Source organism: Podarcis muralis, chromosome 4 (genome assembly GCF_964188315.1).
Source record: "Podarcis muralis chromosome 4, rPodMur119.hap1.1, whole genome shotgun sequence".
Classification (NCBI taxonomy): Eukaryota; Metazoa; Chordata; class Lepidosauria; order Squamata; family Lacertidae; genus Podarcis; species Podarcis muralis.
The window spans coordinates 83704577-83732494 of NC_135658.1; the positions used below are offsets into that span (position 1 = coordinate 83704577).

The 27918-nt window shown below is 42.1% G+C and overlaps 1 protein-coding gene across 5 annotated transcripts in view; it reads left to right on the forward strand.

Annotated features, from left to right (window-relative positions):
* NALCN (sodium leak channel, non-selective) overlaps positions 1-27918 on the forward strand; it is a 191095-nt gene that overhangs the window by 70966 nt on the left and 92211 nt on the right. For all 5 annotated transcript variants that reach the window (XM_077927683.1, XM_028728202.2, XM_028728204.2 and 2 more), the window contains 3 exons: positions 3745-3887; positions 4031-4135; positions 5398-5484. In XM_077927683.1, the coding sequence (XP_077783809.1) occupies positions 3745-3887; positions 4031-4135; positions 5398-5484 (335 nt within the window). The remainder of the gene's footprint in view (positions 1-3744; positions 3888-4030; positions 4136-5397; positions 5485-27918) is intronic.

Consider the following 27918-nt stretch of genomic DNA (forward strand, 5'->3'; position numbering starts at 1 on the left):
CATGGGGGGGTTGTGGCGGGGGGGGGGATGTAAGCGAAAATGATGTGATTTAAAAAGAAAAATGGGAGAAGAGAATGGGGGGGGGAATATGATGTATAGGTTTTAAAATCCGGATGTAATTTGAAAATTACCTTTGCTGGGCTGATGGCTGAATTCCCTGTTGGCCAACGTTAACAAGGACCACAGGGAATGGTGGGTGTAGCCAAAGAAAAAGTTGGGGCGATCAAAGTGGTCCGCTTTCACTCAGACTCCTGTGTACATACACATCCAGTAAGAAAAACATACCGGACACACACATATACACACACACATGTATGTAGATCACACGTACATACAGATGTACAGAGACATGCAGATGGTCTCTGTTCAGTGGTGGTCAGTGTTTGATGGTACATGCTGTTGGCCCCAACGCATGCCAGACTTTTTGTTTCTGGTGGGGAACCTCCACTGGGCTGAAAGCAGAGAGAAAGAACGATACAACTGCCCCCACACCAAAGCGCCTTTCCTTTCCCCATTGCAGCTATTGGCAACAGAATGGGAGAACTTCCAAAAGAGGAAGGACTCCTCTCAACCTTTTCCTAGTGCTGGAAATGGCTTCGGAAACATCATAGCAGAGTGTTTCTTCCAGTTTCTGGAGCACTCTTGATCTGTCCTCAGTGGCGGCGGCAGAGAGACAAGAGGCGCTTCATTCAGTGCTGCCAAAGAGGTGCTTAGCTTTCCACGGTGGTGACAGAGAGAGGAAAGAAGAGAAACATAAGAAAACAGTGTGTGTGTGTGTGTGTGTGTGTGTGTGTGTGTGTATGTACATGTATATACATATATACATATACATATAGATAGATATAGATATGTGTGTGTGTGTGTGTGTGTATGTGTATATATATATATATATACAGTGGTACCCCGCAAGACGAACGCCTCGCAAGACGGAAAACCCGCTAGACGAAAGGGTTTTCCGTTTTGGAGACGCTTCGCAAAACGAATTTCCCTATGGGCTTCCTTCGCAAGACGAAAGCCCATAGGGAAATCTCCGGGACAGGGCGTCTTGCCCACTGTCCTCGGACCTCCTCCCGCCGCCAGGCTTCGGAAGGCTGCTCCGAAGCCTGGCGGGGGGCGGAGAGGTTTTTTAAAAACCCCGGGACAGCGGAGGACTTCTCCGCTGTCCGGGGCGATTTTAAAATGCTGCCGGGCGGCAGCACTGCCGCCCAGCAGCATTTAAAAAAACCCCGGGACAGCGGGGGACTTCTCCTTTGTCCCGAGGTTTTTTAAAATGCTGGCGGGCGGCAGCGAAGGCTTCGCTGCCGCCCGCCAGCATTTTAAAAGCCCTCCCGCCTGCCTTTAAAAGCCCTCCCGCGCTGCGTTTCTCCGCTCTCCCGGGAGGGCTTTTAAAGGCAGGCAGGGGGGACAAAGATTATCGCCCCCCACCAGCCTTCAGAAGAGGTCCTGGACCTCTTCTGAAGGCTGGCGGGGGGCGAAAATCTTTGTCCCCCCTGGCTGCCTTCCCGGGAGGGCTTTTAAATCGCCCCGGACAGCGGAGAAGTCCTCCGCTGTCCGAGGCGATTTTAAAATGCTGCCGTGGGGGGGGGGGAGCAAAGACTTTCGCCCCCCCCCCAGCCTTCAGAAGAGGTCGGGGGACAGATTGTCCCCGGACCTGGTCTGAAGTCGGTTTCCATAGGAACGCATTAATTGATTTTCAATGCATTCCTATGGGAAACCGTGCATCGCAAGACGAAAAACTCGCAAGAAGAAAAAACTTGCGGAACGAATTAATTTCGTCTTGCGAGGCACCACTGTATATAGATGATAGATAGATAGATAGATAGATAGATAGATAGATAGATAGATGATAGATAGATAGATAGATAGATAGATAGATAGATATATTGTTGTTGTTTACTCGTTTAGTCGTGTCCGACTCTTCGTGACCCCATGGACCAGAGCACGCCAGGCACCTCTGTCCTCCACTACCTCCCGCAGTTTGGTCAAACTCATGCTGGTAACCTCGAAAACACTATCCAACCATCTCGTCCTCTGTCGCCCCCTTCTCCTTGTGCCCTCCATCTTTCCCAGCATCAGTGTCTTCTCCAGGGAGTCTTCTCTTCTCATGAGGTGGCCAAAATATTGGAGCCTCAGCTTCAGGATCTGTCCTTCCAGTGAGCACTCAGGGCTGATTTCCTTAAGAATGGATGTGTTTGATCTTCTTGCAGTCCATGGGACTCTCAAGAGTCTTCTCCAGCACCATAATTCAAAAGCATCAATTCTATATATATCAGCCACTGCCTAATTGTTGGAGGCCTTGGGGAGTCATCAGTAATTGCCTTGGGGCCAGATAGGGGAGCCCACAGACCATGTTTTAGCCACTGCAATATAAGCCAGTAGAGATGTTGCTCTTTATTTGAAAAAGAAACTGAATAGATGCCTCTTTTTTTGGATCAATGATACACAGGGGAAACGCATCAGGGCCTAAAATTTTGTTTTCTTTTTGATTCTGAAATGTAAAGGAAAATGTGCAACATTAAATTAAATTAATTAAATTAAGTTAATGCAATTAGATTAAATATCTAATTGATGAAGTTGAGGAAAAGGAAGGTTAGTGTTCTGACATAATACTAAACTCTGTTATCTAATAGAGTAAGGAGAGTGTTTGAGGCCCTTTGGGATTGCCCCTCCCACCAGTAGGAGGCAAGGGCATCTTGGAAGTTGACTCCTTTGTAGTAGAAGAAGCCCAGATCCTATACCAGTTCTGCCACAGGTCAGGAAGCAGGGCCTGGGGTTGGTCTCTACAGAGTCCTAAACAGTTTCTCCAGTTGCAAATGTGTCCATGTGGCCGAAAAGTATGATGGACTTAAAGTATGAGTGGAGTATAATTTTGCTAAACAAATCTAAGCCATATAGATTTGTGATGTTTCTGTGAAGATGGGATAAACTTTGTAGTATTTGTAGGATTATCTTTGGCTCTTTCACGCTGTCTCTTCTCTCTCAATATTGCGTCATGCAACTCTCTTGCATCTGGGTGGGATAGTAGCTGTTCTCTTGGTAAACTGCAAAAAAAAATACACATTTCTCCATTGGTGAAATGCCCTGAATTGGGTTTTGACACAGCAATGATATTAGCACAGGCATATCCATAACTGATGTTCCATCAATGATGTAACTGGTTCTTAACAAGGACTTTTCTGGCAACTTAGCTGATAAGGTTGGACCATTAGACAAGCAAATAAATAAATTAATGCATGTACATTATCTAATTCATTATATGTGCCTTAGTTTTGCAGTTGCTAGAAAATTCGAGCAGTTGTGAAAGAAAGTTTGTGCTGCCATTTTGGGGTAGTGGCAAGCAAATCCATATGTGCCACAAAGCGTAATGATTGCTCTTACATTAATTGCATGTTATGCTCAAACACACACACACACACACACACACACACACACACACACACACACACTAAGATACCACCGACTTAGGAAGAAGGGCATATTCTGGTCATGGCTATTTATGTGCTTTGAACACACCCACACATACATGCATATGTCTTCAGGGATCAAATGTTGTGCTTTGTAATATTGCAACGGTTGAAAGCTAATCATAAAAATAATAGAAAACTCTGTTGGCTCTCTCTTTTTTTGTGTAGAGGCTTGTTTAATGGCAAGAAAGGAAAATGAAGGAAAGGAGTGTTGACTGCTGATATTTGAAAACGCTCCTTTTAATTTGCACTGCATATGTATTTTATTTTCCATTTACAGGTACAAGCATCTTTACTGTTTACGAAGCTGCTTCTCAAGAAGGCTGGGTCTTCCTGATGTACCGAGCAATCGACAGCTTCCCCCGATGGCGCTCTTACTTCTATTTCATCACCTTAATTTTCTTTCTTGCTTGGCTTGTTAAGGTACTGTAGACCTGATCAGACACACACCTGATCAGAATATAAAGCATGTTTGAGTGGGACTCCCCCACCCACCCACGGCTTCCACCTCTGCGCTTCACTGTAAACTTCTGTTTTTAAATATATATATATTATTCTTTTTGTAGAATGTATTTATTGCTGTCATCATTGAGACATTTGCTGAAATCCGAGTGCAGTTCCAACAGATGTGGGGATCCAGGAGCAGCACAACTTCGACAGCTACGACACAGGTAGACGTTGCTAATTTTAAAAATTCGCTTTGAGATGTGTGAATTCTTGCTTAATCCTACTGTGTGCTTACCAATGTATTGAAACACTTAGGTGTAGGATGCAAATGAAGCATTTGAATTCAAAGCCTGTGTGGTTCATTGCCTGTAATGAGAGAGGCAGTGTGGTGTGGTGGTTAAGAGCGGTAGACTCGTAATCTGGTGAACCGGGTTCGATTCCCTGCTCCTCCACATGCAGCTGCTGGGTGACCTTGGGCCAGTCACACTTCTTTGAAGTCTCTCAGCCCCACTCACCTCACAGAGTGTTTGTTGCGGGGGAGGAAGGGAAAGGAGAATGTTAGCCGCTTTGAGACTCCTTCGGGTAGTGATAAAGCGGGATATCAAATCCAAACTCTTCTATAAACCAATCCCTGTTAATTCACTAAAACAGCGTTTACAATTTGGCAATCCAAAGCTCTCCGGAGATAGATGTCGGTGGCAGACAAAATCCTGTTGCTTTCCTTCCTGAATCCCTTGAGGCATTGCTTTTTTGTAATTATCTGGAAGTGAAATTAAAGCAGAGTTTCCACACAGCAGAACACGTAACATAGTGCAGTGTTATCTAAAAATGATCTTCACTTTGGCGAAGATTCTTCCATAACATTTACACGCAAGAAAGTCTCATTCAATAAAGGTCCTTTTCCGGTGTTAATTAAGAGTTTCCTGTTCGCAGCTCCTACTAATAGTATTGCTTCCTGTTGGTTGCAGCAGGAGGACTTTTGGCAAATAAACTTTTAATTGTACCCTGAGCAGCTGCTCTTAGTTTCCCTGATGTTAGTTTCTATTCCTACAACGGTGGGAACTTTAATTATTGATTTCTTATTAATTCTTTCCTTTCATTGTTGCTATTGCAATTTCTTTCTTTTTTAAAAATAAATAAATTAAAAGGGGTAAAATAAAAATGTCAACTTTACAATATCAGTCAGTATCTCAAAACACTACAGCAAACCAAATAAGCCAAAAATTCAGAAGCTAGGAGGAGAGGTTTTAACCAGTCAGGAATGCCTTCCTGGGAAGGAAATTCTATAATTACAGTATGAAAGCAGTGGAATCTCAGTTGCATTCCCTGCAATAGGAATAGCTTTCTTTCGAAGGAGTGCTAGTTGAAATGCAAGACTAGGCACAATAGAGTTAAAGCCCAAACATATCACTAGTTTTGTTTGTATATATGAGCACGTAAATCGCTTCTGACAAGTGCTTTCTGACAAGTGTTTCCCCCCCTCCAGATGTTTCATGAAGATGCTACAGGAGGATGGCAGCTAGTAGATGTTGATGTGAATAAGCCTCAGGGCAGAGCTCCAGCATGTTTGCAGGTAGGGCACTGCTGATGATTCTTTTTTAAAAAACAAAGATACCAGTGCAACAAACCAAGTGGGAATGTTTCTTTTCAAATATAGGCAGCAAGTGGGAAAATGACCACAACGGAAACTCAGAAACAGCTCTAAATTTAGTATTTACTTCCAGATTTGTTGTACCTTTCATATGTCTGTGCGTGTTAGGTATAATGTGAAATGAATGGCTCATGTGCACAACAGCTAGTCCAATTATACGTTCACCTTGCCTAAGCAGAATGTGCACACAATCTGTTATGTACTGAAGTTCTCACCCTGGGCCAGCAGGGGGATACTGTAGATAGTTCAGGTCCACATATGCAAACAAGGGATCGAAAGTGACGTTCAGTGATTGGATAGTTACAGAAAGTTGTTACAGTTACGTTGCACTGAAGCTCTATATAAGCAGGCTGGCTGAACCCTTCAGTTTAGGTCTGTTCTGGCCTGTGAATAAATAAGAGCTGTTTGAAGAATTGCTGTGTTGTCTGATATGTTCACCCACAACTTAACACGATCCATTTGTGAAGAGGGAATACCTTTTGTCAAAAGAGGCTTGTGGAATGTTCACGTTTTAAAGGGTTTTGTGCGTACTCTGTGCACTTTGCATAATTTCTAACAGGTCCTAGGAAAGGAGTGTATCTTTGTATATTCTCCAGATAATATGCATAGTCTCCCAGATTATATGTTTATCTTGGCAGAATTGTGCACACTGTCCAGCCGGCTCATTCTTCAATCAATAAGCGTAGCATCCAAGAAATATGTCTCTGCTTATGCTCAAGATGCATAATCTCCTAAGAAACACGTCTTTGGCTGTTGTTCCTTCGTGGGTGGGTCCAAGCCTGAATATAGGCCAGTCAGGAACCTTTCCAGCTAGGAACACAAATTTCCAAAGTGATGTCAGCAAATACAAATTCATATTGAAATCAGTGCAGGTTCATATCTGAAATACCCCAAACCTCCATTTCAAAATGGGAAAATAAAAAAATGGGCCAAATAGTAAAGCTTTATTTTCATAAAGACTTAGCCAAAACTCTAACAAACAACTGCAAAACTTGGGGGGTGGGTGTTCCGGACATTTGTGGTGATGAGGACATTTCTTAAGGTACCATTTCAAATTTGATACAGGATAATAAAATACCTGATAATTCTTGTGAATTGTTCCAGCATGCAGCTGTAAATGTATTATTGAGCATATAGGGGAAAAATTACTCAGTGTAGACCCACTGAAATTAATGGAGCTAACTTCATCTTTATCCATTTCAGTTGGTCTGCTCTCAGTAAAACCTATCTGAATACCGCCCAGTTTTGGAAATATTGTACTCAATAAAACCTTATTCTTAAAGCATGGGTAGGAAACAGCATGAGAGCATCTGTGGCATGGAGATTAAGAATTCTAGAGAGCTTCTTTGCCTCCTGGGTAAGATATGTCCTCCTCTTCAGATTGTTCCTGCCTACAATGCTCCAAATTCCAACCAACCATATTTTTAATTTTTCCCTAATGCCCTTAATATAGCATCATTCTGGGAAATGGTGATAACTTAAAAGGGTAGACCCCACTAGAATTAAAATGATGGTTCCCCAAGGGCATGATTCTGTGCAAGTAGGTATCACGGTAAATTAAAATGGTGGCTGCTTAACACTACCATTTGCATCCATAAGATCGGAGCAGTAGCTGAAAATGTACCATCAACATAGCAGTGGGCATTCCTGTTGTGTTGTAGACCCAGTAGTTGCCAGTGGATAAGACATGGTGATACCAGGCCTGTGCGGTGCGTTACAGCGAGCAGGGAAAGGAAGGAACATTGCACCTGTGTCAGCTGCAATTTCCTTTCTATCAAGGACTGTGTGGTTACGAGATTTCTGGGTGTCTCTAGAGCACCTGCAGGTTAGATGCACATTATAAGGGCCTCAAATTGCCTCAGATGTGTGCTAGAAAACTGTCAGAGACGAGGCCGAAGTCTTAACTAATGCACGCTGACAATGTTTTTCCAGTGTTTGCTTTTGCATGAATTTCTTTGCTCAAGCCATATACAAACACAAATCAGAGATAAACAGTGCGTACGTGCAGGAAACTTTGCTTACAGAAGCGAATGCATTCACAGCCTGACGAAGCGGGTTCTGCTTTTATTTGCATGGTAGGGAATAGTGGTCACTGATGAAGCAGGGGCACCTCAAAGCACAAACCCAGCAGGATTACAGTATTCTAATAACCTGCTACGTGTTTTCTTGGAAATAGCCTTGATAATCATTGGTTCAGCTTTTGTTCTACAGGTGGCAGCCAAGGTAATACAGTACCGGTGGGGGAGGGGGTGGGTGGGCAAGAAGGGGGAATGCAATTGCACGAAAGTGAAAAAGCAGCTTGGAGATTTGGCCTGAGAGCTCTTCAATAAGTTATTTATGTGTTTGTTTAAAAGCATCAGCAAGCCACATAATGTTTTTAAACTCTCTAAGCAATGTACAATATCAAAGCAAACCGTACCATCACAACAAAAATACAACCAGAAACCAATAAAACACCAGTGTTAAACCACATAAAGACAAATAAAACAGGAATTTGGGGGGGGGGGTTCAAATAAATAAAGCAGGGTCCAATCTTATGGGTCAGAAAAAGCCTGTGCAAAAGGTTAGCCTTTACAGGACATCCGAAGCAACTGATGGTTGCTGCTTCACATTTGACAGGGGGCTAGGTAGTCCATAATACAAGGGCAATAGCAGATAATTCCAATTTTTGTGTCTCTGCTCTGTTGGAGGTAGGACCCTATATATACTAATGGGTGGTTTCATGAACTTTAACTTTCTCGCGGGCCAAATCTTCACATTTCTCCCCCACCCCCCAAACTGTTTTAAATCTAGAGGAGTTTGTGGAGCAGACTGGGAATTTTGCACATGCAACTATTGAGAGGAAATATCTTCAGGGAGGGGGACATCCTGTGTGCTAGTGATGGTGGACACTTTCTTTCTGTCCCTCAGAGTCATGTCTCTGTTAAAACAGCCCCCAGCATAACCCTAGCATGTCTGAGAAAGCTGCTTGTGAGTCGCTTTGAGACTGAGTAAAACCTGCCCCTCACTAGTCGCGAGAGCCATCAGAGGCGGGAAGCAGACTTTGCCCCTACCCACATCCCTTGGCTCTCTTCTGTATACATGAGTGGTTGACACTGACTTCTGAAGAACAATTGGGTCAAACCTGCCCTGCACATAGGAGCTGGGACTCCCTTTCTTATGTCTCACCCTCCAGGGGCCCTTGCACAACTCAGGCCCTCTATCCACAGGCATCTATCCATCATAACGAGGCAGCTTTATTTAGTTAATTAAAACGATCATTTGTTTTCCCTGAAAACTTCAGCCAGCTGCACAAATATATTTCATGTTTCATTCTAAAGATGGGTCTTTTCCCTTAGAATGCATCATGGGAAATGTGATGGCAGGTAATTAATATTTTCAGGGCGGGTTGCTAGCTGTCGCTGAATCTGACTATCTTCCTAAGACTACAGTGGTACCTCAGGTTAAGTACTTAATTCGTTCCGGAGGTCCGTTCTTAACCTGAAACTGTTCTTAACCTGAAGCACCACTTTAGCTAATGGGGCCTCCTGTTGCTGCTGCGCCGCCGGAGCACAATTTCTGTTCTCATCCTGAAACAAAGTTCTTAACCCAAGGTACTATTTCTGGGTTAGCGAAGTCTGTAACTTGAAGCGTATGTAACCTGAAGCGTATGTAACCCGAGGTACCACTGTATGTTCTTGTTGCCTATGGCATCCAGGAGGTTTGCAAGTGTGCAAGCTAATTCTTATTAATTATGTGCTTTCTTCCTATTAGGGAACTTGCCTCGATAAGTTATTTGCTCTTGCTATTGTCGCTGGTATAGCGTATTTTAACTTCTGGTTGCTTCCTGCGTACCATAAATTGCTCCTGCTGTTACACTGTGTGCAGTTCTCTGTCTCATGGAAACAGCTAGCCTAAGTGCCAGGTTTCAGAGGATTTCTTTCCCAACTCTGCAGGAAATAGCACATTCTTTTAATCCTGTGCGAAAGGCATGCTTTCTGTTTCATTGTTTCTACTCTTGTTAAGAGTCCAAAATAACAGGGGGGTATTCATTATTAGTTTTCTCTCCCCCCCCCTTTTTTTTTTTTTTGTTTCTTTTGCTGAATATACATTCTTTTTTTATAACATGTGCAGAATATGCATGGCGTGATAAAGACATGGGGAAAGGCATCGAGCAGCCTTTCCAGGGAATTTTGTATCAGTCTTGTAACAGCTAGTAATTTTACTTATCACCTGGATTAGTGCCAGTGTCTGCATGGCTTCCTTGCCCAGCTATTTATCTCCAGAAATGCCATATGAATTACAATGGGAATGAATAGTCTTGAACTGAATTGTGGGTTTAACGGGTTTGTAGGAGAGTTATGTTCATCGTTTTCAGCTCTTTGTGTGTTGATTTGTGAAATGCGGTGGCACCTAAGTGCTTAAATCATTTTGAAATGACTTGGTTTATTTATAGCTCAAGTATTTTAGGGTAAAGGTGAAATTTGGGCAGAGCCTAAATTTCCACGAGTTTCACTTTTTGCACCAAAACTTGTCGTTTGACAACAACAAAAAATTGGCAGGGTACTCATTAAAAAAACACCTCATGCTTTTCATAATGAAAGTAACATAGCAGTAGAGAAGATGTTGTGATTTTGACTGACTGAATTACAGTGTGTACACTTTGCATATATGACAAGGAAGATTCAGCTACGTTGTGATAGATAGACTGAAGGAGTGAGAGGTGAGTCTTCAGTTTGAGGAGAGAGCGTAAGGACCAGATAACATTCTATTTTCTTCAGAATTCTATTATAGCAGAAGTAGAGGGGAGACTGAAATTACTCTTCCCCTTTCACAACAAATAACAGTTCTGAAATTCATTGGGCTTGCTCTGATTCCAATCTTTTTCACCTGTGCTATGTCTGTGCCACTATAGTTAGATTAAGCTGATGTTCAGTAGTAATGGGCTCTGTAAGACAGAATCTACCAACTTGTTTATTGGTGTTTTTTTATGGAATTTTTCCAGAGAAGTAACATGGGGCCAACTTGCTTCATTTTTATTGTGTTCCAGAAACTTCCAATATACCTTAACAGTTCCCCTGGCAATCTCTGCCCACTAATATAAAATGATTTCACCCAGGGTCTGGATAAATAAAAAAAATACACATTGTCTGAAGTTCAACAGACCCCATTCCACCCAAAGATTGCAGACTATTCTATGAATCTGTGCAGAATAAAATGAAAGTAGTATATACCACAAACCTAAAAATAATAAACAGGGAGTTTCTTTCAAATCACCTGTGTAGTCCTTTGAAAACAACAGCTTTCACCTAATGATAGAGAAGAGGGAATGCTAACTAGCCAACTAACATTATCTCCATACTGTGCTTATTTATTGTGTTTGGCTCAAACTATGTTTGCCATTTCTTACACATCAGAATAGTGTTCCATGATTTATTTGGGCGGGGGGAGGGAACGGCTACAAAATTCCTATTGTGCGAAAGGAAGGTCAATTTTCTCCATACAAAGACGAAGCAACTCTCAGTTTCTCATGTTTCCTGAACTAGAGTACAATCAGATCTTAAATACTCTAGTTGTACAACTTAACATCTATAATTGCTTTTCAGACTGCGTTCTAGGGATCTCTCTAGCTCTCCCATGGGCAGCATGAACACCAGAGAGCTAGGGTTTGACCTCACTTCCTTCCAACATCTCTCACCCAGCACCAAGAGACCTCTGTAGAGAGGGGCCTGGTATCCTGAACATGCAGGTTCCCCACTTATAGGCTCAGCTCTGCAAAATGCCTCCACTACATGTGAATGGTGGTTGACCTATCTGCTTCCCTTGATTCTTAATCATGTAAGGGAGATGATATATAATGAAATGAAAAAGGTATTTAAATATACCTTCCTGAAGAAACCAGAGGCCTTTCTTTTGGGCATGGTCGGCCAATTGGTGCCAAAGAAGGATAGAACTTTATGTATGCAACAACAGCAGCAAGAATACTTATTGCAAAGTATTGGAAGACACAAGATTTACCCACCCTGGAAGAGTGGCAGATGAAGGTGATTGACTATATGGAATTGGCAGAAATGACTGGCAGAATCCGAGACCAGGGAGAAGGGTTGGTGGAAGAAGATTGGAAGAAATTTAAAGACTACTTGCAGAAATACTGTAAAATTAATGAATGTTAAAATGATGTTGGATTGAAAATAAGTGGTATTGGTAACAAGGTTAACAAGAATATGCAAATATGGATTGATAATCGATGAAAATGTATAGTTATAATAGGTTAAGATATAGAGTTAAGATAAATGAAAGAGGACAAGGATTTGCTGAATTGATTATGAAAATGGGAACACAAAAAGGGGAGGTGTGAGGAGGTCAAGGAAATAAGCAAATGAACTTAAAGATATTGAAAAATGGATTTATTTTTAAATTTTTTCTTAGCTATTTGTTTTTTGTATTTTGTATTTCTTTTTTTTCTCTTCTATGCTTTCTCTTTAGTATGTTAATTTCTGTTTTAACTCCTTTTATTTTGTAAACCTATGTTTTTTGTAAAACGCTAATAAATATCTTATAATAAAAAAAAAAAGATTCTTAATCATGTAAGTGAAGGAATGCCCAAACAGGGCATGCATATTTGGGAAAGAATAGCCTTCAGGCCTGTCAGAGATCCTGTTATTCCACACAAACAGTTCAAAATATGATGTAAGTTCATCCATGAAAAGAAAGGGGCACAGCTGGGCTCTAGAATTATATATGGGATTGCCTTTGGTAGTGGTTTTGGAATAGCTAGACTGGTGACTGGGAGTGGCCGCCGAGACCACATAACACTAGCCCTGAAAGCCATACATTAGCTACCAGTACGTTTCCAAGCACAATTCAAAGTGTTGGTGCTGACCTTTAAAGCCCTAAACGGCCTCGGCCCAGTATACCTGAAGGAGCGTCTCCACGCCCATCATTCAGCCCAGACACTGAGGTCCAGCTCCGAGGGCCTTCTGGCAGTTCCCTCACTGTGAGAAGTGAGGTTACAGGGAACCAGACAGAGGGCCTTCTTGGTAGGGGTGCCCACCCTGTGGAAAGCCCTCCCTTCCAATGTCAAGGAAATAAACAACTACAGTCATACTTGGAACAGAAGTCTGTTCGACTTCCGAAATGTTTGGAACCAAGACCCGGCTTCCGGTTGGTTTCTGATTGCGCAGGGGTGCTAGAAACAATAGTGGAAGCCGCACCAGACATTTGGCTTCCAAAAAAACATTCGAAAAACAGAACACCCGCTTCTGGTTTTCGATCTTTCGGGAGCTGAAATGTTCGACTCTAAAGGCATTTGGGAGCCGAGGTACGACTATAGCTGACTTTTAGAAGACATCTGAAGGCAACCCTGTTTAGGGAAGTTATTATATTATATTATCACATCTTCATTCTTATCATAACGCTGTCCAGTCGAAATGCCTGATGTCTCTGATCCATAAACAAAACGGAAAAGCATGGGAGAAAATGGAACTCTCTTTTGTACTTTCATCTGCTATTTTATGCAATAGGCCTCCAGTGGTGCAACGGGTTGGTATGTCTGGCTGTTAACCAGAAGGTTGGTGGTTCAAGCCCACCCAGGGACTGCTATGGGCAGAATTCCTGCATTGGAAGGGGTTGGACTAAGATAACCCTCGGGGTCTCTTCCAACACTACAATTCTTTGTTTTTATTATTTTTGGCTTCCTTAATCTGGTCTTGCAAACTGAAAGGAATGAAAGCTTTTGCTTTCTGGAAATTATGATGTTGTGCTTTTGACTGTGCTGGTATTGCCTCACTGTTCTATAACTTACATAGTTTAACCACCTTTCATCCCTCTCTCTCCCCCCTCCCCACCTTTTTAGTTGGTTGCACTATATGGTTGTGGCTGTGGGAAGAGGTTACTGCCCTCCTCCTGCCCAACTCCTAGGGTTGAGAAGAATCAGCGCTATAATAATAATAATAATAATAATAATAATAATAATAATAATAATAATAAATAATACTTTATTATTTATACCCCGTCCATCTGGCTGAGTTTCCCCAGCCACTCTGGGTGGCTCCCAATCAAGTATTAAAAACAAAACAGCGTTAAATGTTAAAAACGTCCCTGAACAGGGCTGCCTTCAGATGTCTTTTAAAGATAGGATAGCTTCTTATTTCCTTCACATCTGAAGGGAGGGTGTTCCACAGGGTGGGCGCCACTACCCAGAAGGCCCTCTGTCTGGTTCCCTGTAACCTTACTTCTCGCAATGAGGGAACCGCCAGAAGGCCCTCGGCACTGGATCTCAGTGTCTGGGCTGAACGATGGGGGTGGAGACGCTCCTTCAGGTATACAGGACCGAGGCCGTTTAGGGCTTTAATTTTGCATCAGGAGAATTCAACTTAAATAATCAAGTAATGAGGAGCTGAGGAAACTGAAAAGCGATTTTCCAAGGCCATATGGCAAGTCTTGTAGAAAAGATACTAAAGAGCATCTAGAATTAGCTCCTGTTCTTCCGGGTTAACGCCAACAGCTAATGGCGGATTCTCTCCGAGCTCCGGAGAGAATCGGCTCCGTGGGAGACGGGTCCTGTCGCGACGGCGACGCGGGGGCCCTTAAAAACCACAGGCGCTGAAGCCTGTGGACGTGGCGGCTCAGTGGGCATCGTTTGCGCCCCCCCAACCCGCAAAGAAGCCTTTTTAAAGGCTTTGGAGTGGGGGAAGGTGAGCGGCGTGGTGCTGGGAGCAGATCGCAACTTCTACGGAGTGAAGCCGCAAGCCATGGCTGGAGAGCGTTGACTTTTTTCCTTGAAATTAGAACTGTAAAGCAACAACCCGTGAGTAACAAGAAATTTGGATTTAAAAATAATTCCCTGAAATTCGGTACGACCGGGGGAGGTGTCAAAAGGAAGTCCGCCCCCCCCACTCATGTAGATATTTGGAAGCAAGAGTTAAATAACTGAGGTCGAAAGATAATTCTGCTTTTGTGTGAAACGAACGCTATCAATTCCACGATTTGGAAACAATTAAGAATAACCCTTACTTTAAGAAAGGAAGAGAAATTGATTGGCAAACCCCCTCCCCCCGAAACCCGGGAGGGTTCCGTGAAAGAGTTGGCCTTGGAGACTTAAGAGTTTGACAGCTGTCAAACGAGCTGTCAAATAAGAAAAAGCTGTATATGGATACTTTGGCTGGTTATTCGGGTCGTATTTGGCTTTGAGTTGTTGGAAACAAAGAGGAAACAAATTAAACAAAGTAACTTGACTGTTGGAGGAAAAATACTAAGTAACTAAATCCCTCTAGAGGGGAATTAGAGACATTACAATGGCGGCAGATGGAAAAATACAGGCAGAGCTAGAGAGAATGTTTTGTCTGGTGGAAAGATTACAAGAACAGCAAAATGCCTTCACAACAGGTGTTGTGGCCTTGAGCCTTAAAGTAGACAAATTTGTTGGCGGCACAAAGGAACTGACTCAAAACACTCTGGCAGTCGAACAAGAAAATAAAGATGTTGTTTTAAAGGAGGAAGAAGGAGGAGCTGAAAAATCTCCAGAGAAAGAGGATAATCAGAAGCCTTTGAAAATGGATTATAAGGAAGACAAGTTTTGGATGACAGAAACATGCTTTGAAATTGAAACGGAGGACTGTAGAAATTTCTTTATGGGAAGAATGGAAGGCCATGGGATTACAAAGTTGTACAAGGCGAAAGATGGGGCCTTTGGACTACTTGGGACTTTTGGACTTAAAAGAAATATGAAACAGCACCCGGGCCCCACTTTCGAGTATGGAGATCTGGCTGGAAGAGATGCAGGTCCTATTGGGACAGAGCTCCTTCGAGACACGAGGTTTAAGATAAAGGACTGTCAACAAAACCGGCTGAGAGGGATTGAGAAGGAATTAAGAGCCTCGGACGTGAGGGATCCAGGCTGAGAACCGACAGATAATGGACATTTTTTGGGGACCAAAACCGGGAACGGGGGGAGGAAAGTAGGGATTGTAAAGGGTGTATAATTAGAATTTAAGGTTTTTTGTAATTTGGTATTTTTATAAAAATTGGGAAATCGTTGGAAGGGAACTTGGGTCGACCTTAGAAAAGAAGGTATTGAGGGGTATTCTGCCCAAACCAACTAGATGGATAAAATGTATAAGGTAAAAATTAAGTATATATAATTTTGAAAGTTAAGTATATAAGCTAAAACAATAAGAACTTGCTGATTTAGATATGGGAACTGGGATACAAGAATGGGAGGGAAGGGGAAGTCTGCAAAAGGGTTAAGAAATTAAGGATATGAAAATATACATGTTTGTGTTTGTGTTTGTCTGTCTATGTTGTGGACTGTGTGTTTTTAAAATTGTGTAAAATTCAATAAAAATTATTATTAAAAAAAAAAATAGAATTAGCTCCTGTTTTCCTTGGGGTTGCATCTGACTCTGAAGTCTGTGTTTTTACAGCACTAACAGGCTGGTGTTTATAACCTCTGGGCATATTTTTATTGTGGCCTTTAGCTGCTAATTATGTTCTAAGCTGCATAATTGGTTCTTTAGCCCCAGTTTGAGCAGTTTTGCACTATGGTGAACTGTTGTGTGTTTTCCTTGACTTTTAACAGTCTTTTCATATAATACTGTCCAAAATTATTTGGGTGTTTTAAACAGTGTTAAACTGAATTGTATTGTGTAACTTGTGAATTGCCTTGGGAAGAATGGGGTTTTCCATTGAAATGAAGTATACAAATTTGTTAAATGATTGATTGATTGATTGATTGATTGATTGATTGATTGGATGGATGGATGGATGGATGGATCAATCAATAAATGATACTGGGATGCTGGCATCACAGTCCTATACATGGATAATCAAAAATAAGGCTCATTTAAGTATCACCATAGGTCTCTTCCTTTTTAAAGAAAGTATCAGCAACTTCCCAATTTTACTCTGTGCCTCCTCGGCTTTCCATTTCATCCAAATCTGTCATCAGTTGTGTCTCACTGAGGCGATCATTTTAGTCAGCAGTGTGCTTTGATTGCTATAATTGTGCTACAAAGAGAGAGAGAGAGAAACCTACATGGCAATTTAAATGCCTGTTTGATGGGGTTTGAAATACTGGACCTAGTTAACCCCACAGATCAAGCTTTGTAGAAGAAATTAAAATTATACATTAATTTTAATAGTTCTATTGAATACTCCTATGGCCCATGACATCAGTTTAGCTTAAAAAGATAGCTTGCAAATGACTGCCAGCAGAACCAGTGAATTAATCCACCAGTGAAAAGAATTCTAAAACTAAGAATGCACATTCCGATTGGTACACCTCATTGTTATAGCATCTTGGTTTCCTACAGAACTCCAATCATGCTCAGTGTTCAGGTTCCTGAGAAACTCAGTTTTCTAAAGAGTATGGAATCAAAGAGTGGTATGAAACAGGGCTGTATTCTTTCTCTTTGGCATATTGTTCTCCTTGTTGCTCTCCTAGACCTTGAGCTCTACTGAAGATGGTGTGTACTTTAATTCACGGAGAGACGGGAGGTCTGTTCAACCTGGCATCTCCGCACCAATAACAAAGTGTGGGTCCTTATCTGAGAGATGTTGTTTGCAGGTGATGCAGCCTTTACAGTGCACTCCGAGGAAGCTGTACAGAGTCTCATCAACCATTTTGCCCAAGCCTGCAGGGAATTCAGTCTTAACATCAGCCTGACAAAGACCAACATCCTGGGTTAGGACACCATCAGCACTCCACACATCAGCATTGGTGACCACCCTCTCGAGGTGGTAGATGCTTTTGTCTACCTGGGATCCGCCACAACCTGCAACCTCTCCATCAACACTGAGCTGGACAAGCATATGGGCAAGGCAGCTACAGCAATGGCTCACTTCTCCAAAAGAGTATGGGAAAATGTGATGCTAACCACCAAGGCCAAGATGAAGGTCTACCAGGCTTGCGTGCTGAGCACACTGCTTTATGGAAGTGAGTCGTGGATAACTTACAAATGTCAGGAGCAATGCCTCAAAGCCTCCCAAATGTGCTGCATCAGGGAGATTTTAGGCATCACATGGCAGGACAGAATCTCAAACAAAGGTGTGCTCTCCCAAACCCATATTCTTTCTCCTGTCTCAGCAGCATCTATGGTGGCTTGGTCATGTCCACAGAATGGAAGGTGGAAGGGTCCCTGAGGACATGCGGTACGGGGAGCTGGCTTCAGGCACCAGGACCATTGGCAGACCAACTATGCATTGCAAAGATGTCTGCAAACGTGACATGAAGATCAGTGCATTGCCTGGAGACAGTCACATTGTGCATCCATAGCAGTGAGCAGAGGAGGAAAGACCGCCAGGAAGAGCAGAGAAGAAACGCCATGGTGCATCTGCAGCAGCGCAACCGGACACCTTCATCTGCCCCAGCTGTTGCAAAGCATGTCTCTCTCATATCAGTCTCTACAGCACAGCAGGTGCTGTAACCTTCCAACAGTTTGACTTCACCCGCAAAGGCACACTTCTCCATTGTCTTTTGGGTCAGACAGATGTCAACCACGGGTGGAATTCAGTTTTGTGCTGTTATGAACTTTGAGTTACCATAAGCATTGCAGTTTGTCAGATGGAACAATCTCCCGTTATCCCTCTGGGCTGTTCCGGGAGTTCTCCAGACCCCGCAGAGCCAATTTCGGGAGGGGAGGGGGAGGGTGGAAGCACCATTGTGTAAGTGGAGGTCCTTTCCCAGGGCTTTTGCTGATGGGGTCTGTTGAGCTAATCTTGCCCCATGTTTCCAGTCCTCACAATTATGGAAAACCATTTAAGAAGTTGAAGCTGCACCACAGGGAAAACGAAGCAGGTGCTCTTCCATTGAGCTTCAGCCCTTCCCAAAGCAGTTTCTCCCAAAGCAATTCCTCCAATGGCCCAGCACAAGTTGGCAGGCCAGGGGAGGACCATGGCAGGCTGAACGTGGTTTGCAAAAGCCTCATTGTGCAGGTGCACCAATGAGAGCAGAAGATCAGTTCCACCAGTGCTTCACAGCTCTAATATCACCGCCCCCCACACCACCCCAATAAGCAGCACTGATGTCTCTGTAGGGAGGGTGCTGGCTGCAACTGAGATGGAAGTTCCAGGCCAGTCCACTCCTTTGTGCAGGGATGTGGTCCAAAATACTATGTTTCCCCTACCTGCAGACTGAAGCCCCGTGAAGTCCATTCTACCACTGTGGATCATCACCACCCTATTCCCCCAGTCTACCTGAGGCCACCCATCAAATGTACAGCAATCAAGAATAGAGGCTTAAGTGTAAGATGCACATTGTAGACATAATCATACATTCTGAAATTCTTTAATGCATAGTTCTCCTAATAGATGTGTAATTTATGTCTTCAAAGCTTTTTGAGAATTGGGAGTATAGTTGTTCCACCACCACTGCCCCAGCAAAGTAGGAAATCCTTCAATTTTCTGCAGCTGTATAAAACTGCGTTTGATTACTTTGTGTATATAAACTGTGTTCAGCATTATAAAGTAAAACTGCCAGATTTGGGGAATCATTATGCATCCTCCTTCAGCATCCCCCTCCTTCCCCATCTACATATCTCCTTTCTGCTTTATTTATTTTTTTCCCCAGTAGAGGAGGTAGCAAAATTGCCTTGATTTCTTTGAAATGACATTCTTTTAAATGTGGGCTTGTTTTTATTTCAGTACAATACTAAGAATTTTCTATAGAAAAGAGATGTGAGTATTTGAAATGACACCATAGCAACAAGGCTCAGATTACATTCCAGAATTGCGTTTTGACATTAAAGTGGTGGTTGCGGGGTGATGGGCTGAGTTTTTTAATCGGGGGAAATTCAGATCATTTCCCCAAGACAATCCAAGGCTTTGAAAAATGCACACACGCCCTCATTCTACCAGAGTAAATTGTATTAAGTGGGGCAGGGGGACTGAATGTGGGCTGACATTTTTATGGCAGACATATTGTCACATAAAAACTGGGTATCTATCCCACACCTGTCCCTCCTTAGTGTCAGAACTCACTCAGTTTCAGATGAGTGAGGCCTGTAAAGGGAGAGGGAAATGTCGTCCTTATAAACCCAGTCTTCCCCAACCTGTTGTTGTTCAACTATCGTTTGACTACAGCTCCCATCTAGGGATTTATCAACAGTGCCTCACTCTTCCCACATTCATTTCCACTTTCATCTACTATTTTATGTTCCACTGGAGTAGGGAGTTTTTTCTGTTGTTGTTTTTTACAGGTCTTTCTCTGTTTCATTTCCCATTGATGCAGAAATATATGATTTTTTTTTTTACATGTGTCTCATAGCACACTGTAAAGACACATACCTCAGCCACCAATTTGTTGTTTAGTCGTTTAGTCGTGTCCAAGTCTTCATGACCCCATGGACCAGAGCACGCCAGGCATTCCTGTCTTCCACTGCCTCCCGCAGTTTGGTCAAACTCATGCTGGTAGCTTCGAGAACACTGTCCAACCATCTTGCCCTCTGTCATCCCCTTCTCCTTGTGCCCTCATGGAACAGGGTTTTGTAGCAGCAGCAGCAGCTCCCCCGCCCCCCAAAAGAAAAACCTCTCTGAGTCTGTTTCATATCACTGTATCATGCAGTATGCCCCAAAATTCTCCCAAGAGATCTTTCTGATTCTTTCGGGAATTTGCAATTAATAATTTTCACATCGCAAATGTAGAACAGAGCTGTCTGAAGGGCTTTACTTTGTGGCCTGAAAAGTATGTTTGATGCTGATATTATTATTATTTTTTTACCCCAAAAATCCTTTGAAGTTAGCTTCAATAGAAACATTTACCAGAAAGGGGGGGGGGGGAAATCTTAAGTATGATCCCAGTGCAGTGTTTTTAATTATTTTGATAAAGTAGCTGATTTTAGTCTCGTTGACCTTAGTGGAACTAAAATGACTGAAATCAAAGAACTTTGACATTAACTAGGCTGTGGATTATGTTTGCTAATATCACTATTTTATTAAAATAAGTATAATTAAAATTTCATTATAAGACTTTTCTCTCTGGTCATTCAATGCTCTGTATAGTAAATGTTCAAATTAAACTTTAAAATGTAATTACAGGCAAATGGTATGGCATATTCATTTAACCATAGCTAAGAGGTCTGGATCAGGTTTTAGAATCCTCTAAAAAAAAAAAAGCAAACATGGGGAACCTGTGGCCTTCCAGATGTTGTTGAACTCCAACTCCCGTCAGCTCCAGCCAGCATGATCAATGGTCAGGGATAGCAAGAGTTATAGTCCAACAACATTTAGCTTAAAATACTTAAATCTCACCTTTGAACTTTAGGTCCCAAGGCAGTTCATGTGCTCTCTTCTCCCATTCCAATCACTGATTGCATGCAAATTACCCCCTCCCTGTCTTTCTGTGACTATGACTTAAGTTACATTAGTACCAGTGTTAACAATATTAAATCATAAACAGTTTCTCTATGAACCAGGATTTATTAGTGCCAGTGTGCAGGCAAGTAGGGTCTGTTTTGGTGGGAAAGAGAGTGGTCTCGTGGCTCACTCCTAATCTACAGTGGTACCTCAGGTTAAGTACTTAATCGTTCCGGAGGTCCGTTCTTAACCTGAAACTGTTCTTAACCTGAAGCACCACTTTAGCTAATGGGGCCTCCTGCTGCCGCCACACCATCGGAGCACCATTTCAGTTCTCATCCTGAAGCAAAGTTCTTAACCTGAAGCACCATTTCTGGGTTAGCGGAGTCTGTAACCTGAAGCGTATGTAACCTGAAGCGTATGTAACCCGAGGTACCACTGTAGTTTCAACCAGTATTAAGAGATTGAGAGGTTTGTTTCTACACCGGCTGTATGTGTTTATGTTGTAGGCTTCATGGGGCTTTATCTTAAATCCCCCCCCCCCACAAACCTCAAAGCTTTTAATCAATAATCATATTTGGCATAATATGATCAGCCCTGAGTGCTCACTGGAAGGACAGATCCTGAAGCTGAGGCTCCAATATTTTGGCCACCTCATGAGAAGAGAAGACTCCCAGGAAAAGACCCTGATGTTGGGAAAGATTGAGAGCACAAGGAGAAGGGGATGACAGAGGACGAGATGATTGGACAGTGTTCTTGAAGCTACCAGCATGAGTTTGACCAAACTGCGGGAGGCAGTGTAAGACAGGAGTGCCTGGCGTGCTCTGGTCCATGGGGTCACGAAGATTCAGACACAACTAAATGACTGAACAACAACAAACAAATAATATGATCTGATTAGAATGCTTCACCTAGCATCATCATTTTCAAACAGTGCTCTTGGAGCTGGGTTACAGATCAAAATTAGCCCAATAAACCTTATTAGAGGGAATAATTTTGCCACCGTCCTGAATTATACCTGCACTCCAGCATTTATATAAAGTTCCTGTTATTGCACAGGAAATGGATGGAATAGCCTTTGCTTACCTTCATGTACTGGAGCTCCTGGAACTAAAAAAAAGGGGGGGAGGGACTAAAATTTGTCTTGAATTAGACCAAACAAGACAAACTAAACTTTATATAATAATATGTCTATGACAGAGAAAGGAAATGCATATACACAGAGTGGTGGATAACTAATATTTAATATTATAAACTTGATTGAGATTTTTAATGCATGTAAGTTTATTTGCAAATAAATAAATAAATGAGGCATGTGTATTATAGGCCAATAATGAGACAGGCAGTTGTGCAAGGTACTTATCTCCAGTCATATGACATGGAAAAGTACAGCCCCAAACCCATTTTAGGGTTCTGCCCATTCTACTTCCCTGTGCCACTAGTATAGGCAACTGAGTCTCAGCAAAGTGCAAGTATTATCTGGGAGCCAGATATTATGCTGTGGTGTACTGCCCATTTCCTTCTTCCTGGTTTGTTCTGAAGCTTGTGTACATCCTTCTCGGTTTATATGTAACAGGCAACTTTAGTACATAGGTGCTGGGCCCCTGGGCTCGCTTGGTGCCTGAGCACCCACAAAATTTGCCATGAAGGGGCCAGGCACCCACAAACTTCATCACCAGGGCCATGCACGCTGCATGGCACCCACGGGCCAGGGCACCCACTGTCGCGGTGCCAAGCTGGCACTCCTGCTTTGGTAAATATACCCATGTGGGCCACGGATTGGCAGAGCTCGCAAGTTGAATTATGATGCACATCTCAGGTTAATAAACCAAGATACATTACATCCAGATCAGAACATTGAGGTTGCTAATCTTTCAGCTAAGCACTCATTTGATTACACCATCACACAACCAGCTTAATTTTCAGCCCGCATTTACATGTATGTGAATCATTACTCTCAACATAGAGAGATATAGTTTGACAATGTTTCCTTATTTACTTTATGTAGTTTTTCCTACCAGAATGTTGCTGAGAGCTGAAATACCAACTCCTTAGAAGTTTGTAGATGAAACCAATTGTATTCCAGTTTTGCACATATCCTAACTTTCTGGCCTAGGGAACATCATATGATGCTAACACAAATCACAAGCTGTATATGGTCCTGCAGGGCTCCATGATGTGGCAATACTGACTTCATAAAATCTGAGAATAGGTGAGCAATGTCTTAGGAGAAGGACCATCGCAACCACAGCGTCCATAGACTGTGTATTCGGGCTCCATAATCTCTTTAAAATGACAACCCTTATTTTGGGTCAGATTGATAGCCCAACCTGCTTAGCCAAGACAACATTACGCAAAGGGATGTCTGCTACTGTGATAGAAAAAATACTAAATTAAGAGCACAATTTACTAGGTGTGTTTGCTTAGAAGTAAGTTGTGTTAACCCTTCTTCCAGGAACGTAGTTATAGGATTGTAGCTTAAAGGTATTTTCTGGAAAATTTATGATTATATTTAAAATAAAATAAATTTGCTCTCTGGGAAGAATTACATCTATAAAAAAATTAAAATCATATAACGTTCTTAAAAAGAGACAGAGAGGTAGAACTGCAATATTGTGAATTTGGATCCTGATATTTTACATTGATTGTACAATTTACCGTCTAGTACAATCGATTTTGCAATGTGCTCTATCATTTTTATTTATAAGGCGTCACTTCTTATCTCAGTGGTGGATGAGATTTTGTTCAGTGTGGTCTTGCCTGTGTATGGATTACCCTTTCCCCTGTGTTCAGTTTTTAAACACCCACCCTAGTATTATAACAATGGTTAGTTCTGTATATTTTAGAAGAGTCTTCTTGCGTTTATGGAGAGATCTATCCACTGCTGTTCATACCAGATTCTAGCAGTTGCATGGAGATTCAGGCATTTGTCATCTTCAGCCTATTTATTTCCACAGCAGCTGTTCTGCTAGAGATTAGGCTGTGAATCTAACCCGCCCCCCCCGAATCTTCATTAATACAAATTAATCATCTGATCATTTTCTTCCTACTGGAGCATTTGATTATCTCAAAGCACCCTCTACTTTTATATGCAAATTTTGTCCTAAGCTTTGCAAAAAAAAAGGCATAGCAATTAAGCAAAGCAAGAAAAGGTGAGGGATTTCTGATTCAAATCCTTTGCAGTTGATAACAGTAACAAAATTTTTGGTAACTTCATTAATATTCTTTTCACTGCACACACGCAATTGATTTTCAAACAATCAAAATACTCCCATGTTGTTCAATAATTTAATGGATATTAATATTACATATCTTTTAGTCAACATTAATAGTCTATTTAAAAAGTCAATCCAATAGGTGGTTATATCTATTAATGGTATAATATAGGTAGTTCCACATACCTGGATTCACATTTTAGATTCACCTGAATGAATCACAGCGATCATATTTAAACAGGTATGCCTGTATTTATGGTAACATTGACTTATTACTTTCTCCTCCATAGGAATGTGTACAAGTTCTAACCTTCAGGACATTTGTGTACAAGACATTCAGGAGCGCTGCTATATGAATGAATTAGCCTAGAGGCCTTCCATAAAACATAATTATACATAGGCCCCAAAGCTTATCCAAAAGTTTGTGTCCCCAACTGTTGACATATGTTGACACCTGTGCCTATATGATGTAAGATTCATTTTTATGGGGGAAGATGCTGGCCGCGTTCTTAAGGTTTTCCTCAACCATGGTTTAGAGGGTTGGACTCAGCAATGAGCTCAAGCATTTCACACGCGTTGTCTATTCAGATCATTGTTTCCAAAATGCCTGAACAGCAAACTGGCTTGAGTGGGTGGTTTTCAACTAATCTTTACTCAGAGGGAGCGACGTTGAAATTAATGAACATGACTAAGCTAGGTCTACTAATTTTGATGGGTCCACTCTTGAGTAAAACTTAGTTGAATACCACCCAGTGAGCCCTCCAAACCAGGATGGTTCAGTCAGGAACATAGGAAGCTAGCCTGGTCCACCTAGCTCAGCACTGTCTACACCATGGGTGGGTAATTGGCCCACCCCACTCACCAAGGGTTTGAGACCCATTAGCTACCTTCACCTGGTTTAGCCAACTTGTCAAAACTGTTCCCAGGGCTGCTTTCACATGCTGACAGCTTCTCTCACTACAGGTGAGAGCTGAGTGTAGGGTAGGGATACAGTCTTTGATACTCTGATTTTCCCTAATGCATTGCCACAGGAGTGTTAGGAGTGACACTTATAGGCTGCTTTATGCATTCTAAAGTTAACATTCCGTCACAGATACTATGGCTGCTTTCATGACCATCCTCCAAACTGTGGTTTGGGGAAGTCTTCCCTCCTATGTCCTCCCTGACTCTTATTTGCCACACAGCCCAGGCACAGCCTTACCACTTCAGCAAGAAATAGGGACCGCTATGCCCCTTAAAAAATGAGGTCCAGTCCAAGTGGTAGTGATGGTAAGGGACCATTTTGATTTTTCACTTGGGTGACTACTACGATAACATACAAATAAGGGAAGCAGTGAATAAATTATGTGTTTCCTATATTATGAACATTGTGATTCACCTGATACTGAGATGGGAGCAGGTGTGAGTATTAAAAAGGAATTTAAATTAGGAAATATTAGTTGCTTGAGGAAAGTACCAGCTGAGAAATATTTCTCAAGACAGAGTGTACATTTTGTCCAGATTCACCAGCAAGGCCATTGAGACAGAAGACAGCTTTGTCAGAGCACTGTAGCCATTTTGGGGAAGAAGAAGAAGAAGAAGAAAACAGATCAGACGCTTCTCATTGTTTGTCTACTTACTCTACCTTTGCCTCTGGCAAACAGGTTTTGCAAATCCTTTGCATTATTTCCAGGACAAAAGAAAACAAAATTCTGCAAAAGTACAAAAGCAATGTAACTATACAGTGTTCTCTAGTGGGTACATATGCTTGGATGCTAACTAGGCACCTTCAGATTGAAGGACTTATTCTGTGTTAGTTTATGTTTGTGACACTATGCAGTGCTTGGAGTCACAAGACTCTGTTTTGCATACCAGACTTTCCATACGGTTGGAAGTCTCACGGGAGACGGATGTGATGTTTACTGGTTTCCTGTTCCTTTGTGTTTCAGTTGCTCTCTGCTCTCACAGAGAGAGGATGTTTCTTTTCTGTCTGCGTAATTAGGAATAAAACTCTTTAGCCATGTAGCTCATACTGTCTCATCCTTCCGCATGCTGCTGTATACTCTGCGTAATGGGGGAATGTGCTTGGAGCCTTATCAAAGGCTCAGGTCATTAATCATCGTCGGATGAGCTTTATCAGCTCAGTAAGTCCGACATTCTGGTCTCACTGGCATAATGGAAGAGATATATATACAAATATTTAGAATATGTGTTTTTACTTTTTTGCTGGTTTTAATTTTGTGGTCGTTTTTACCAATAATCTTACTGTTTTATTATTTTTGTAAACCTCTTTTGAGGGTTTCTACAATCAAGCGGTGTACAAATTTTATGAAATAAGTAAAAAATAAAAATAAAGCAGGGAAGATATCCAAAACGGACATATAATTATAAAAATGGCAACATGATTGGGAGCTGTCAAACCAGAGGCTCAATTTGGTCCCCAGCAAGGCTGCTGAATTGAGTGGGGCTCTTCTTTCTGTATGCTGTGCTTTCTGAGACACAAAGGCAAAAAAGTTCTAAACGCTAAAGTTCTGCACCCGCTGCCTCTCACACCCCATTCTTCAGCATTGTTTTGGTGCCCCCTGCAGTCTGGCACCCAGTGGGCACACCACCCTAAAACCACCTCTGTCCTGAACCTCCCAGAGAGGCAAAAGAGGTTCTTCCAGAGATCTTTCCATATTACACACCCTGTCTGCTCACTCCTTGTGTGAATGCCAAGGTTCAGACAATATAGGAATCAAAGGAGCATCAGCGTGGGGAATTCTGCCAAAGCCTCAGCTGCTGTTCACGTTGAGAAGAATGGGAATCTAATGGCGTCTAATTCTTCTGGTAGAGAATAGCCCATGTTTCAGACTCTTCATCATCCTGTGCTCAGTTCAGCGCAGCGACCCTGATAAAACCTAGTTGTGCACTAGAATTACAGTGTATTCAAATGCTATTTGATGATAGCCATTTAAGCATTCTTGATAAAACCATATAGGGGACAATGGCTACCATGAATTGGACAAAGCCAGAAAACAAGCTTACTTTTCATACATTCACACCAGGAGAGTACTTAACCTGCATTATTTGTACTCTTTTTGTGCAGGAATAATTTTCGTTCTGAGGTTGCTAAATGTGGTTGCTAAGCAAAAGAGGAAAGCAGTCAATCGATAATTTAACTTACTCAAGTTTTACTTTGTAATTTCGACAAAGTACAGAAAAGTTTGTATTTTGAAGGTGACGATTGGTCAGCAATCTTAAGGCTTGAATGGATAATCATCTAAATGTGTCGCTGTTGTGAACTCTCTGTTGTATTTTTAGGTTTCCTTTATCATATACCTGTCACTCTCTAGATTTCTTGGAACCAAATTATGGTTGTTGAAAGGCTGGGAACTTTATTGTCCTAGAGACAATGATGTGACGTCGATCTTCTTGCTTGTTTACAAGCTGACATTTGGTTTAAAATGCGATCTTGGTATCTGGGCAATTTTGAGTATTTACCTCTAAATACCTACCAAGAAAAGGTATTAGTTTCTAGTGCTCTCGCTCTCTTTTTTGCAGCTGACAATGAAAGAGCACTTTCTTACCTTTTTGCAGCTCAGGCACAGTCAATGTTGGTGTTTTGCATCAAGACCTTCTGCTTTAAAGAATTAATTCTTTCTGACTTAAAGGAAGAAGTAGTGAGAGCCAGGGCAGCAATAGCCAATGTGGTGCTCTCCAGATGATGCTGGCATCAAAGGATGATGAGAGTTGTAGTCCAACAAGATCTGGAGGGTACCATGTTGAATGCATCTGCTATAGAGTCATATCCAGCAGTCAAACATAGAGGAGGCCAATTGAAATCAGTTGGCCTAAGTCAAGCCTGCCCAACAGGTTGATCGCGACCTACTGGTTGTACCTGGTCGATCCT